The sequence below is a fragment of the Aethalodelphis obliquidens genome, unplaced genomic scaffold, assembly GCF_003676395.1.
Source record: "Aethalodelphis obliquidens isolate GAN/ISIS:26980383/991018 unplaced genomic scaffold, ASM367639v1 scaffold22, whole genome shotgun sequence".
Lineage (NCBI taxonomy): Eukaryota > Metazoa > Chordata > Mammalia > Artiodactyla > Delphinidae > Aethalodelphis > Aethalodelphis obliquidens.
The window spans coordinates 12,665,573-12,681,913 of NW_020837966.1; the positions used below are offsets into that span (position 1 = coordinate 12,665,573).

Here is a 16,341-nt window from a genome sequence, read left to right on the forward strand (position 1 = left end):
TGCCAAGTGTTTACCTGAAGCAAAAGTTCTTGTTCAATGCGATCTGTGGAGTTGATTCTTTCCACTACGTTGTCGGACCCGCTGTACTCTATCACGGCATTCCCAACCCGGATTTCCCTTTTGGACATTGTGACAACAAAGTCTCCATTTAGCAAGAATTCACCTTTACTGCTTGATAAAGCTAAAGATGAGAAAAGAGAATTCATTGATTTGCTGCCACTTGAAATAATACTTTGATAGGCAGACAGCCAGAGTGTGAAGAACGTAGACTGTTCAGCCAGACACGCACAGGCTCAAATCCGAACTTTGCCACCTGGCAACTATGTGGCCTTGGGACATCACTTTCCTCCTCTTGGTCTTGATCTCTTTATCTCTTAAGTGGAGATAAAACACCTCCCCTTCATGGTGCCCTTGAAAATTAGAAATATAATACAAGCGTGCTAATTAGCCTGGGGTTTTTGATACAAGCCCCGCAAACACAGGATTACAGATGGAAGCAATGAGCTGTGGTTACCAGAGGAGAAGGGGCGGGGCAGGGGGCCAAAAGGGTAAAGGAGATCAACTGGATGGTGATGGATGGAGACTAAATTTTTCGTGGTGAACAAGCTGTAGTATATACAGAAGCAAAAATATAATGCTGTACGTGTGAAACTTATCTAATGTTATAAACCAACATTACCCCAATTTAAAAGAAGAAAAAAAGTTTTATGATTTAAAAATACATATTAATAAAATGAACACTTACAAAATTGGTTCCCACACAAATAACCCTTTCTACTTCATATGAGAATTAGCTGAACCTACTGAATCTTTGTTAGTTTTCTCTGTTTAGACAGATGTTGAAATGTAGAAATCCACAGCCAATATGATGCTCAAATATCACTTCCTTGGCGAGGCCCACTGAGGTAGCCAGCCTCCAATACGGCCCCAACAATCCTTGCCTTTTGATAGTCACACCTGTGTTGTTCCCTACCACACTGAGTAGCACTGATGTAATAATAGTAGCACTGGAGTAATCACTAGGATACTGTGACTTCCAAGGCCAGGTCAAAGGCATTAGGGCTCCACCTTGCTCTTCCTTGAATCTCTGGCTTTAGGAGAGAAGTCAGATGCCATGTTGTGAGCATACTCAAGCAGCCTCATCGAGAGGCGTCTTGCAAAAATCAGTGAGGAACCAAAGCCTACTGCCAATAGCATCTACGTGAGGCATCTGGTAAGTGGATCTGCTAGCCCCAGTCAAGCTTTTGGACAGGATCACAGCCCTAACTAAAGTCTCCACAGCCACTTCAGGAGAGACCTTAAGCCTGAAACACCCAGCTATGCTGCTCCCAGATTCCTGACACACAGAAATTGGGATATTATATATACTTGTTGTAAGCCACTAGATCTTGAGATAATTTGTTACATGGTAAAACCTACCTGGATCATTGTTTTTAAAACTGCAAGCCCCTCCCATTGGAAGCACAGATTCCATACTTCCTATCCCATTTCCCACCTTAATTTTTCTCCATATCACTTTGTTGATGCTCTCTCTCTCCAAACAGGAAAGTAAGCAAGGATTTTTGGACTGTTTTATTCACAGCTATATCTCAGCTTCTGAAAGAACACATGGTAGATGCTCAAAAAATAGTTTTTTTGGGGGAAGAATGAATGAATCCACTGTGAATCTTGCAAAAGATGCAACCATCAGTGAAGCTGAACAAGGAATGTTAGAGAACAGCTTGAGTCAAGTGCCAAAACACTGGCCAACTAAGAACATGACAGAGTTAGACCAGTTAGACATTTAAGAAAAGGAAATAAAAATGGACAAAGAAGATGAGATGACAGCTGCTTCAGAAGGAATAATTTACTCATCCAAGTGTCAAGAGAGACTACTGGGAAAGTGAATAAAAACCTCAGTAAGCTTTTTAAGAAATGACCCGTTTTCAGATTTTACTGTCAAATTCAAACTTTAAGCAAAGAACGTACCACTCTATCACATGACTTGACTGGAAAACTTAGGGAAAAATATTTATTAATTGCTTATTCTCCATTCTAAAAACGTGGGCATGATTAAAATCAAAATACAATTTTGTTGGATATAAGAAAAAATAAAATTTATTTTCATACTTTTTGATTAATTTCTCAAGATAAAATCCCAATCATATCATGATCAAATCAAATCATATCCCAATCATATCTTCCCCCTAGTATTTACTATAAAAGTTTGGTTTTATTTTAAGTACCTTTTTTTTTTTTCCAGTACTACTGCTCTTTGAATAATGAATTCTCCCATGTTTTGAGCTTGACATGTAGCAGGTACTCAAGAAAGCAGAGCTATTAAACATTTGAGCCCTAAACAAAATACTAGAAAGAGGCCAGTAACCTCCTGTAAGTTGTGCACGATTAGCAAATCTCGGCAGCGAGGGATCCCTTGAAATGCACAGGCCATGTATTTAGGTGAATAAAAGGAATGTGGAAATTGGACCCCGGGTTGGCAAACAGGTGTCCTCCCAGACACAAATGTCAATCATTTGGTACTAGCCGTTCAAGAAACTATGCAGAACGGGATTCCCTGACAGCATCGTGTCTCAGCATCATCGATGACATCTGTCTTGGTTGTGGGATGGGGGGGGGAGCCAAGTTATCTTAGGCGTCTGCCAGATCCTAACCTGCCCTTCACTGATGCAGGTGGCGCACTGTCTTTCACCAGAAGTAGACCAGAAGCAATGCATATGTAGAAGAGGCTGAGAGGAGTTAGGGCAAGTAGATATCATACCCTTATGTGGAAATTAATGAAGGCTTCAATGAAGCTCTGAATATTCCCTGTGGCTCAGTAGCAGTAGTGTCCCTGTTTTCGAGGACACAGGAACCTCACAGAGTTCACCCAGCTGGGCACTATACTGATGCAAGGACTGCTCTTCGCAGGGTCAGGAATTAATTGCATCGAATTTGATCCCTAAACCTGCGCTTCATCTACCAGAACTCCTACCTTATAAGCCCCATCTTGGCCCTGAAGTAAAAGTAAGATGCCTTCATTGGAAATGGTTGGGAAGAGAGTGGTGACACAGGAACAAAAGCTTTTAAAAAGATAATCTTTTGAAATAGGCAATCCAGGATCTTGGCTTCTTCTTGATCCAAAATCCTTTGATTGTCCCTCTACTACCAACAGAACGTAGCTCAAATTCCTTAGCATCACCTTCCTGTATCTTTACAAATCTTATCATGACCTATTCTTCCAACCTCACCATTCACCCCCACCAATAAGCCTCAACCCCAGTCATGTTCATCCCCAGGTCAGCTACACATTTTTCTATATGGAGGTAGTAAAGTGAAGTGGTTAAGGGTACAGGGTCTGAGGTCAGACCAATAAGGGTTTTAACTCTTTTCCCATTTTCTGTTCATGTGACCTTGGGTAAGTTATTCAACCTCTCTGAGCCTCAGTTTCGTCCTCTGTATAATGGATTTCTTATAGAATTGTTACAAACATTAAGCAGGATAGTGCATATAGGATTTGGTAGCTGGTGGGTCAAAATGCCTTCAAATGCATTATCTCCTCATCACACTTTTATACTTGCTTAATTCATGGATAAGAAAAGCATGACTTAAACATTATTACAATATTTTCTGAGGCCAGGTGACTTCTCATCGTAGAAGTGTGTCTCCAGAGCCTGTTAACCACTAAAGTTTTCTAAGAAGAAAGTCAACACATATCCACGAAATGAGTGAATGAATTCAGGCGTTATCTTATGTACAAATTGAAAGCAAATATGTTTAGCTAGAGATTTTTAAAACTTTAAGATATTTGTTCTGCTAGACTGCATGAGCCTCTTTAAGTAAAGCCAACATTTAAAAATGCACTTTTCTCAGCCTAAGAAAGATCCCAGTCCATATAGTAGGTGCTCAGTCAACGATGTCGAAAGAACAAGTGATTGATGGAACCTGACATTCGTGACAAGGAGAACAGAGAGCTTCCAGCCAAATAACTGGTTCCCCGTCAGTGTAAACCTCTGACAACCTCATCCCCCCTGCAGTGCCTGTAGCGTGAGACCCACCAGCCATGCAAGATGTAGGAGTTTCAGTGGGTCACTGGTTGGAGGCGAGGTTGTTTCTGTGGCACCTCAGGCCTCCTGAGGCTGCCTCCTAACGTGGGTCACTTACATGGCGGTGGCAGGATGGGCTGCCAGAAAAATCACCCAGTTCTTTCAAGTGAAGTCGCATGCTAGCTACTCAGCTGACGTTTCACTAAAAGGGGGGAAATGAGATGTCACAAGGCCAGTTCTGTAAATTAAGCGATAATCCAGTTCTGGCTGTATTCAAAGAGCAATCATCTATCCTATGTTAATTCTGGGGCTCCTTTCCAGTGTCTCCAGGCTTCCTCTCATGCTTATGCTGACCCGGGGGCATTTCACCCTTCACTGCATGCTCCTTATCCCATTAGACGGTGAGTAGGAAAGGAGATAGGAGTCATCAGGTGAAATGGAGTTCCTGCTTTATCTTGAACTGGATCAATTCCTGTCTTCCCACTGCCACCATTAATCAAGGGCTAAGTGTCCTGTAGACAAATAAGCACCATGGAAATGGCTCCTTTTTCTCCTAAAGAAACACGAACATGGTAGCACTGGGTGCAACTTGGCTTCAACCCAACGGGAGGGAGGGGTCTATGCTGAAAGGATGACCTTTGACATGGAGACTTTCTGCTTCGGTACCTTGTGAAACAAATAGTTTCCTGAAAACAACAGTCTACTGCCCAACCTCCCACTAATGCGATTAGGGAGCTAATTTCCTGGGTTGGTTTCCCCCCCATTTCACCCATCAGAGCTGGGCTGCTACAAAGGCCCTCTCTCCTGGAAACTGCTCCTTCACCAACACATGCGAAAAGAGTATGGCTTGACTGACCTTGAAAAAAAAATGTGAAGTATACAGATGATCGCTTAGCAACCGAACAGCTAGGACTGGCCTCCAGCAAGACTCAACTGGGGGCTTTAAAATATTCTTAGAGCATTTGCTGCGCCTTCCTTCAAGCCAAGAGTAAACATTTACACCCGGCAGATTTGATGACAACATCATATTCCTCCTAACTTGTTAAGAAAGCACTGTAAGGTTCAAAGGCTCTAAGGTCTTGACCTTCATGCTCAGTGAACTGTGACTCGCCATCTTTGCTTGGACTTTTCATTTGTTTCCAGAGAGACGTTCTTTGGCCAACAGGTAACTTTCCCATAATATTCCATTAAAGAGCCATGACTACCTCAGACTGTCTGTCCCAGATGACAAATCTTCTTTAATTTTGCTTTCATTCTTTACAAGGAGATTAAGAAACCTCTAGCGAGAAATAAAAGGATATAAGAAGGCCCTCCCCAATTCAGGCACCTGACCTGGTTGATGAAGTTGAATTGAACTGAGGCCACTGCTTGGAAAGAGATTGTTTTTCCAAGAAGGAGAATAATAGTGGAGAATCCTTCTCCTTTTCGATGAGAAGAAAGGAACAGCTCAACATGGTGTTTGGCTCTCAGGAAATTAACCAATAAAGGAGGCTGCATGCAATGCTGCTGGATTTAATTAGGAAGTAGTAAGGCCACAGCAGTCACAGGTTCTAATTTATAATCCAGTCCATGAAGAAAAGTGCTTGACCCATTGTGCACAGTGGTTGAAGGAGAAATGTGGGATCCCCCAAAAATAATTTGGATAGGGTCCTCAAGAACTTTGTTAGCTGTTTTAAAAGGTACCACTCATTTGCATATTTAGGGTGAGGAGAAGCTGATGCAACCACTGAGAATTGATTCCAAGTAAGATTTTACAGTCTTTAAAGAAGGAATGATTCCGTATATTTCCATCATAACTCCATCCCCCCATTAGGCACATGGCAGGTACTCAGTAAGTGAAGACAGCATGAGCAATAATTATTATTCAATAATTATTCAATAATTCAGCCATCATGTACTTAGTTCATATCATGTGAAGGCTTCATATCAGGAGCTAAAAATATAAAGACACAGCTTCTGACCCTAAAACACTAGTGGTCACATGGATAAATAAGGAACAAGTCTCAAGTGAGTGGATGGTGACTGCATCCTTTTGGCTGCTCAGGTCAAAACCATGGAGTCATCCTTGACCCTTCTCTTTCTCTCATACACCATATTCAACCCATCCACTAATCATGATGGCTCTACCCTCAAAAGATATCCAGAATTTGACTGTGTACTGCCAATTCCACTGCTCCCACCTGGGGACAAGCCTCCAGCACATCTCTCTTTGACTACTGCAAGAACTTTCTAACCCATCTTTCTGTTTCTACCCTGTACCCTACCTACCGACCCCATCTATTCTCAACATAACAGCCAGGGTACTCCTTAAAAAATAAAAATATGATTATATCATGTGTTTCCTTGGTTCAAAACCTCTAGTCGCTACCCTCGTCTTTCAGAGTTCAAGTCCTTTCAATGATTATATGGCCCTATATGATCTAGTCCTGATACCTGTTTAATCTCATCTGGGACTCTCCTCTGTGCTTACAAAGCTCCAGCCACACTGGCCTCCCTCTATCCTTGGAACAAACTAGACATACTCCTCTTTTAAGGATTTCACATTGGCTGTTCCCTCTGCCTGGAATGCTCTTCCCCTAGACAGCCATTGTCTCTCACTACAATTCAAGCATTTCAACTCCACTGTTCCCGCCCACTCTCAGTGTCCCAATTTCCTTTATGCTGCTCTGTTTTCTAATTTTACTTATTACCTTCTATTACCTGTTTATTGTCTATCTCCTTCCACTACAAAGTTCTAAGAAGACAGAAATTTTTATTTATTTTTTTAATGTTTTTGTTCTGTTTTGTTCATTGTGCCTAGAACAGGGCCTGGCACATATTAAATAAGTGGCTGGCTGAATGAATGATGAGACATTGCAGAAAATGCTACAACACAGGCATGTGTAAATGTTATATTTAATTAGCACGCTTGGCTAAAGGGTCATTGCTTATCTATAAACGATTTCATGCAGACATTCCAAAATATAGATACGGGTTCTAATTCAATCCAACAAATTCTCATTTCTAACTCAATATTTCCAGATGTTTGGACTAAGCCTCTACAGAGGCGGTATTCAGATGCATGGAGTCCCTGCCTGGACATTATAAGAAAGTCCATTCATTTCTTTTAAAAACTGACTGCCCAGCAAGACTGCCCTGATTTCTTCTAGATCTGAGTGCAAGTCGTGCTGCTTTTCAGAGCTAAGAAGAATCTGGTTGTGCAAGGTGACTAGCTGAATCCCTTTCTGTCATTACCCCAGTCCCCATGTCCTTTTTTTAAGGAAAAATAATTGGGTGGATTTCCTAATCACTTATGGAAGTTTACAGAATGATAATCTGAAGTGGGACTGGGCTGAGCAAACAGCTGAAAATGAACACAGGGTTGTTGGTGAGCTGTGGTTTGAAAATAGGAAGAGATATGAATTAATCATGTGCCTGGCCATGGTGAGAGAAAGATGAAGAAACTATGAAGTAACAAGATGGGCCACGTTAGCAATGACATAAGAAACATATTGCCAGTATAGAACCTTTTGGAATGACCGGGAATCATGAAATGTTGAATAAGTCCACCTGTGGTCTGCTATTGGTTAAGTCAACTAACACCTCTACTACAACACTGGCATGTCAGTTACCCAAAGGACAGATTTTTTTTTTTTTTTTTTAAAGACTCAAAAAGAGCAATGATTTTAGGCTAAACTTACAAGGCAAATACTTTCAAAATTTGATTTGGGGATATATGGGGATATATGTATATGTATAGCTGATTCACCCTGTTATACAGCAGAAACTAACACACCATTGTAAAGCAATTATACTCCAATAAAGATGTTAATGGGGCCTGTTTTCTAAGATCCAGAGTCAATTCCTTGATACTGACTACTAGAACTACACAACTCTTAAATCAACAGGCTGACGGTGTAATGTACAAGGGAGAAATAAAATGATGAGTTTCAAGATCAACTTCTTTCTTTTATGAAAATACATGACATCTGAAAGCTGTCCACCTGCTATAGGGGAAAGGAAGGAGCCTCTGCCAACTGCTCCAGAGAACCAGAATTCCTGCAAATGGCAGGGGGCACCCATCTCACCTAAGTAGTTATCATCCTCTGATTTCCCTGAGAAACTGTGCTGCCGCACATCGATATTGGTAGCACCAGCTGGAATTCGGACCACAATATTGTAACCTGAAAAGAAGTGAGCAGAAATTGAGCATCCCACAGATTGGTTCATTTTCTCTAAGCATGGTGTAAAAGGTGGCAACAAAGGAATACAATATAATTCTCACTATTAGGTGCCTTATAGCCAGATGGGTAATGTACCTTATCAAGACTCATTTTACACTTGACATGAATACTTTTACATATTACACGTGGTTAACAATGTTTACACTTCGACTATTTTCCTTCTCATGGTTCTTAGGAACAAATTCTTACCATAATGTACTGTATTAAATGTTCCTGCCACTGTTTTGCACGAAGAATTATCGCCACCACAAACCCCACATTTATCTCTCCGGGCTTTTGAGTTTAAAACATGATCGCATCCAGCTTGCTTTTAAAAAGAAAACAGTTGAAATACATGGTAAGTATTAGAGAGATTATAAAATGATAAGTAATGTGTTTCTTTGAATGAGGTGCATTCAAAATGACAAGAACTTTTAAGTCTCTTTAAACTTTCAAGGGTTGGGAACTCAAATTGTCTTTAGCCTTGCTGTGGGAAAATGTGGTCCTTGGACCAGCAGCCATGGGCATCCCCGGTGATGTTGGGGATGCAGAATCTTAGGCCCCACCCAGATGTACTGAGTCAGAGTAGATTTTCTGGCATGCTAATAAGACCCTTAAGTGCTTCGTCTACAGATTAAAGTTAGAGAAGCACTAGTCTACAAGTAAGTAAAGTAAATGAGGAAAATAGCTCAGGAATGGAAAAAAAAAGAGAGGTTGAGGACTGTATCCCATTAAAGAGCTCACACCGCATCTTAAGGGAGCAGCCGCTGTCCACTGCAGGCTACTGCTGCCATGCAGAAATAGGAGCCCAGTGTTGACGTATCCCAATGTTTCAAAAGGGACTGGAAAATTTGATTTTATGTGAAATCCCCTATGTTTAAATACAGGCTATGAATGGAGGACAAAAGCATGACTCCAGGCTGCCAGGTTGAGGCCTCAGGCTCTAAGCGGCCTCTTTAATTTCTTCACATCTTAATGCAATGCAGCAGTGTAGACTGGGGTCTGAAAAGGACACCGGCAATCACCAGAAGACCAGGAGGACAGAGTTCACATCCTCAACTATTTTGTTCCTTCGAATGAACTAGTCTTTGAGGAGACACTCAATGTTTTGCTCTAGCGCATGGACTAAAAAGGAAGTCCGCACCGTAGCTGTGGGTCAGGAGGCGGGTGAAGCTCATAGGGGCTCTTCAATCAAATCCTACCAATGAGGAGCTCCAATGTGCCCTGGACTCCATGCAAGGAACAGATACATCATCTCAGAGCCTGGCTGCGAGGGAGGAGTTCTGACTGGTGAGAGCTGGGAAATGGCGCCAAGCCCTCAAGAAATCAGCACTCTGACGCTTTACCATCTGCCAGAAGGGTCTCGATTTCCCTCCCAAGAATAATTTGCCTGTATGTCTTTGGTAGAAATTATCCTGCTTCAAATCAGAAATCTGAGTGAGGCCGGCTCTTCCTCGTAACATCTTTTTGGAGCGCAGCTATTCGATCTATAAAACTCACTGTCAGGAAGCTTTTGGGTTTAACCTTATGCACTGTGGTTATTGTAAAGAAGTGTGTATGTGTGTCAATTATAATAAATCTTCACAGGGAGGTTTTTTTCAGACTCCCACAGAGAGTGTCAGAAAAATCGAGGGCAGTGGTTCTCAAACTTCGGCATGCATCAGAATCAGGTGGTGCTGGGAGGGGTAAATTAGGAGTTTGGGACTAACAGATACACACTACTATACGGAAAAGAGATAACCAACAAGGACCTACTGTATAGCACAGGGAACTATACTCGATATTTTGTAATAACCTATAACGGAAAATAATCTGAAAAAGAATACACACACACACATGTAACTGCATCACTTTGCTGTACACATGGAACTAACACAACATTGTAAATCAACTATACTTCAATAAAAAAATAAATCAAATCAAGTAAAACATAAAGAAAAAGAAAGAATTGGGTGGTGCTGATGTTGGTCCGGGGGCCCCCACTTTGAGAACCACTGCCCTGGAGATGATGCACAGATACTAGCAGCTGCTATTCTGTGAAGGAAGCCACACATCCCAGCTTGGCAGCAAGACAACACAGTGAAGAAATCGCCATCTGGGACTCACCCGGCAAAGGCCTTGGACACAGATGTCATTGGTGTCCTGGCCACATGGAGTTCCATCTACCACTCTGTCACGGAGCTGATAGTAGGCCGTGTTCCCCGCCACCCTGCAGAACAGCTTGCAGCGGTCCTTCATCAAAACTAGACAGGAGAGACACCATGCAACGTGACTTTTGTGCCTGGACCCCGTGCCAGCCTGCCAGCCACGAGCACGTCTCCAGATGCACTTACTTCCACTGTACTTCGGGACCCAGCGCACGTTCGGAAGCAGACCATTGATGTTGAAATGCTTTCCATCAAAGTGAGCACACTGTTCGTCTCGGAAGTCTCGCTTCTGCTTGGGACATGGCTCCGTGTTGCAGGACTTAAATTTCATTCTGCGCCCTACACAGTACCTCCCGCCATTTTTTGGCCTGAGAAAAGGTAAAGAACACACGTGCTGTATTATAATGTATTTCTCCCCATCACTTGATAATGTAAAGAACACACATACTGTATTATAACGTATTTCTCTAATGTATCATAATGTCATGTATTACAATGTGGCTTCCTGTCTTTGAGGGAAGCAAAGGTGAAGTGGACAGTGACAGTGGCCAGGGCAAGGGCTCTGGAATCGGGGTTTGCACTCTGCCTTCAATATCATTAAGTGTATAACCTTGGGCCAGTCACTGAAGGTCCTTGAGCCTCAGCCCTTCCATTTGTAGAATGGGAAGGCACCACCTGGTAAGGCTGTTTTGAGGATAAAATAGGAGAGCATCTAACTTAAAGTGTGAAACATAAAATCTGGCGTCTATTAGGCCATTCTGTGTCCTCCTTCCCGTGAACATCCACAGTCCTTCAGTTTTAAAAACATAGAAGGACAAAGGTACAAATGAGTACTTGGAATGCTCCTGTCTAGCTTCCGTATCATGGTACTTTCATGGGCAACCATCCTAAAACTTGCACCACTCCATTTCCATTCATTTCTGTCCCTCTTCTCTCTTCCTCTCTCTCCCTGCATGACCGTTGTTTTTGTTTTGTTTTACAAATAAGATGGAATAAGATGTGCTCATATTTTGACTAACTTAACAGGAGAGAGTGTAAAGGTTTCATTAACTTTCGTGTGACAAGAGTATGGAGGACGCCTTGCAAAGCATCACAATGCAAATTTAATCTCAGCATGCAGCCCCGTTCATGGATTTTCCAGATGTGACCCAGAGAGTATATTAAACAACCCGTCTCCCGGCAGTCAACAGCTTGCCAAGTGCATCACAGAGACGGGAAGATCACAGAATCGGAGGAAATTGGACTCACTCACAGCCCAGGGCTGCAGGAGCTCGGATACCAGAGCTACTCGGATACCACAGGTACCACAGTTGAGGGCACCTCTCAAACTGAAAGATTTCTACCTTTTCTCTTTAGAATGAATCTTTCAGAGTAATTTGGACCGTAAGAAGTGTTTTTTTGGTTTGTTTTGGTTTGTTTTTTTTGCTTTGTTTTGTTAACAGGGCTTGGGGAAGGGAAATATATCCATGACTATAAAATACAGAATGAGGGGCAGTCTAGCTGAGCCCGTGAAGCTCTAGAGTTGCATCTGGCTTCTTATCTTGGCCCCACCCTCACTGTATGACCTTAGACAGAGTTCTTAGTCTCCCAGAGCTTCAGTTTTCCTCTTCTCTAAAATGAGTGCACACAGCAAATGCCTAAAAATGTTAGTGACTATGATGTTACATGTCAGCACAACCCAACCTAATCCCATCCGATTCAGCGGTTTCTTTGTTTTGAGTACCAAATCCGAGCTATGACGTGTGCACCGTGAGGCAGGTCTCAGTGGTACTGCAGAGTGCCTGAGTCTCAGGAAGGGCTGCCTGGCCATGATGCCGTCATAAACATGTTCCATCCACCAAAGATTTGTAGAGGGAGGTAAGAGCATGGGCTTTGCAGTTACAAGCTGGGCAACCTTGTGTAGGTTACCTGGTCTCCGCAAGCTTCATTCTGCACATGTAAACAGAGATGATGCTGTGCACCTGAAAGGCTTGTTATAAACAAGGAGCTCAGCAAGGAGTCTCATAACTAACTATTCATTGTTATTATGAAGAAGACTGCATCTAGGGATGCAAAACGGCTCAAAACCCAACAGTATCTATGTCTGATCATTTCCCCATTAGGCCCATATGATTTATATCTGCCTTGTGTGCTTGACTCGCCCATATTCACTCATATCTTGCCCAAGGGGAGGGTAGCTGAGGTACTTTTGTATCAAGGGATGGAAGGTTCAGAGAAGTTAAGGACTTTGACCAAGGTAACACAGCTAATAAAAGAACAGAGACAGGACTGGAATTCAAGCTTCCCAGGTTCTCCCACTGTGCTCTTCCTGCTTCATTCTCCAGGAACTATGGTCCAGAGTCCTGTCTTTTTCTTTTTTGGTGCCATTTAGAGATACAGCCTTGGTTTTCTGGATACCAAGTTCTTCTCTCAGTACCAAAGCACCCCAGTCTCATGCATAAAATATCACTGATGACACATGAATAACTTGGGCTCCTAACGCTGTAAAACCTGTTTTTCCTTCTACAAAGAAGACCCCTTCAATTTTTTCCTCAAATTGAAATGATCTCTGTGGAATCTTTTTAAATCCCAACAAACAATGGATCCATCAGATCATTTACCTGTTGTCTGAAAGTAACTCATATTTCTTTCCCTTTGAAAATAAATTTTTTTCAGTGATTTTTTTTTTCTTTCGGTTCTCTTATATAAGAAGTGTTTTCTGACTCTTGAAATTGATCAAGAGCAGCAGTTCCTCGGGCAGCAAAGAGTTAACATTTGCAGGTGGCTTCCTGATTCACATGGTAACAGAATCCAGCTTTACTTGCTTTGACCACTATCAAATGTCAAAGAGCATTTTGTGACTTATTTCTATAAATGACATTAAAAAAAAAAAAGAACACACAGAAAACACTCCATGTAAAAGGCAATATTGCCAAAGGTTATAGATACAGATTCTGGAAACAGGATTTGAATCCCAGCCCTGCCTCTTAACCATGGTGCAATCGTAGGTAAATCGCTCAGTGTTGCTAAGCCTCAGTTTCCCTACCCGTAAAAGAAAGATGATGCTAATATCTACTTCAAGGGCTGAGTGAGGATTAATGGGTTAATAGATTCAAAGCACTTGAAGGAGGCCAGCCATACAGTAAATGTTTAGCTATTACAAGGGTCTGTAAACTACAGCCTGTGGGCCAAATCCAGCCTACTACCTGTTTTTACATGGCCAGTGAGATAAGAATAGTTTTTACATTCTAAAAAAATTTAGAAATAAATAAAAAGAATATTTTGAGACACAAGAATTATATGAAATTCAAATTTCCCTGTTCATAAATAAGAGTTCTATTGGAACACAGTTACACCCACTCTATACGTATTATCTACGCATGTTTTCCACTATATCAGCAAAGTTGAATAGCAAGGACAGCCATCCTATGGTCCACAAAAACTAAGATATTTATTATCTGACCCTTTACGGAAAAAGTTTGCTGACCCCTGAGTAGTCTAGTGTACAGGGCACCATGTCACTTTGCAACTTCAGTCACTGACTCTGCATAGCCATCCGCTGCGGTAGGTAGTAGCATCCTTGTTTCTGAACCCTTGCTTGAACTGGGCTCAGAAATGTTAAGTAACCTGGCAAGGTCACATGCAGCTAAGTGAGACATACTGGCTGAGAGACCAAGGCAGGTCTCCCTGACCCAAAGCCCACAGTCTGGCCTCTCTCCCACGCTGGCCTCTCTTCAGACAGGTCTCTTTTCCATTTCAAAACTGATTCTATGACTTTATTTGCTTTTTATGGAAAGGCAAATGATATTTTATGAATAAGCATAAATTTGTCCTTTAGAAATATATGGCTTTTTTAATATCCTAGACAACAGGATCTCTGCTTGATTTCCATGTCCTGTGTAATGAGGAGGGCTTTACCCAACGGAGCTTACGTTTCAGCATGGAGAAATTCATGTTTTAATTTAATAATTTAGCTGGATGGAAGTTTTTTCCCCATATAGGCAAATACTGAAAATTATAGGAAATGTAGCTTTAAAAATAATACTAATCACATTTTCTAACTATTAAGATCCTTTTAAAATAATGCTTGTCAAATAGGGATGGAAAGGACTTAAGGAAATTGCTGATTAATTTCTATGAAAGTAACTATATTCAGCACAGGCAAGCTGAATCATATATGCAAAGAAAATTCACGATGCCGTACGGCCAAAGCTAGGACAGAATTTTTGCCAAGATCATGGCAGGTGCATTCTACTCTCAAGGAAAGCTAAACTTTGGCCTGCAAATGGGTTTGAAAAGAAATCTCAACATCTATGTTTACTTACGATGAATTACAGTTAGCACAAGGAAGAAATTTCTAATGATACAACAGGCGGCCTGAGAAGGTAGTGTATTTTCTATATTTGGAGGGTTTTAAGAAGGGGTCTAATGACCGATTACGGAGAATGCTGAAAGAATATTCAAGGATTAGATGGGGTGGGCCAGGGAGCCATACTAGCGATCGTTAATAATTCTGCCAAACGGGGCAGTCTATGGGACTGGATATCTCTATTCATTCATTAGTTAATGGCTCTCCCACAGCAACCAATTCTCAGTATTTCAAAAGACAGATCCTTCTTGACTTATGACGGGGTTACGCCCTGTTAAACCCATTGTAATTTGAAAATATCTTAAGTCGAAAATTCACTTAATGCACTTAACTTACTGGACATCCTAGCTTGGCCTAGCCTACCTTTAATATGCTCAAAACACTCAGGTTAGGCTACAGTTGGGCAAAATCATCTAACACAAAGCTTATTTTATAATAAAGTATTGACTGTCTCTTATAATGTATTGAAGACTATACTGAAAGTAAACAACAGAAGGGTTATCCGGGTACAGAATGGTTCTAAGTGTATTAGTTGTTTACCCTCATGATCGTGTGGCTGACTGGGAGGTGCAGTGGCCACCGCTGCCCAACATCAACAGAGCATCGTACCACGTATCACTAGCCTGACCAAAGATCAAAATGCAAAATCTGAAGCACTCTTTCTACCGAATGCGAATTGCTTTTGCACCGCTGTAAAGAAATCTTAAGTCTAACCATCATAAGTTGGGGACCATCTATAAAATTCATCCAACTCAGCGCTCAAAAAAACTTTGCTGCCATTCTTTACACCCAAATGAGAGACTGGTTTTCTTACATGAAACAAACATATGTTTACTCTCTTTTATGGAAGATTTCATAAGCAGTTGCTACGCTTAAAGCCTAAGTGGGAAACATTTAGTTCACAAATCCTGTCTTTTCTCAAATCTATGAGTTTATTATTATTCTTTAATTTAACCTATCTCCTAATTTAAAAGCAAAAGAGAAGCACGGGAAGAAGGAAATACTTTGCCTTCCCTAAAGAACTCGTGTGATTTTTTTATGGACTATAACAATTCTATAAACCATTTTGTTCCAGCTACCAGGAAGCTCAGAGCCAAATTTAGAGCACAAAACAACAAGTATATGGGCCAATGGCCTGGTAATGCATCGTCTATTTCCAGCGCTTTGTCTTGTTTTGGTATTCCAAGTTATGTTTTTGGTCATTCTGATTTTAAATTTTATTCTATTACATGTTTCTTATAGATCAGGTGACCACATAATTGTTTAATTCAGGACACTTTGAGAATTGAAAGGGGAGCTATCAATAACTTCTCCAGGACAACAGATGTAAACTGGGACCATCCTTACACACCAGAACATATGCTTATCTTATACGTAGGGTGTTAGTCAAAAATGGGATTAAAAAAATAAAGCATTTAAAGATAAAACATTAGGGCTCCATTCTCATGATGGTGAACCAGTTTGGACCAACAACTTTTTTGGGATATGAAATTAGAAAGGAGATGCTTTCTAAAGCTTGCTCATCAAGTATAGCAGGATCCCATGCACATGGCAAGGCTGCTTCTCTTTTTTAGCTTTCATGCTTTCAAGGAAAATAAAAAACCTAAAACTATAGCTTAAAG

At 41.3% G+C, this 16,341-nt stretch overlaps 1 protein-coding gene across 3 annotated transcripts in view; it reads right to left on the bottom strand.

Moving 5' to 3' along the window:
* The window catches only part of ADAMTS9 (ADAM metallopeptidase with thrombospondin type 1 motif 9), a 168,999-nt gene that overhangs the window by 102,721 nt on the left and 49,937 nt on the right, over window positions 1–16,341 (bottom strand). For all 3 annotated transcript variants that reach the window (XM_027121317.1, XM_027121318.1, XM_027121316.1), the window contains 5 exons: window positions 10,558–10,739; window positions 10,331–10,467; window positions 8,435–8,552; window positions 8,090–8,185; window positions 15–181 (listed from right to left, as the gene is read on the bottom strand). In XM_027121317.1, the coding sequence (XP_026977118.1) occupies window positions 15–181; window positions 8,090–8,185; window positions 8,435–8,552; window positions 10,331–10,467; window positions 10,558–10,739 (700 nt within the window). The remainder of the gene's footprint in view (window positions 1–14; window positions 182–8,089; window positions 8,186–8,434; window positions 8,553–10,330; window positions 10,468–10,557; window positions 10,740–16,341) is intronic.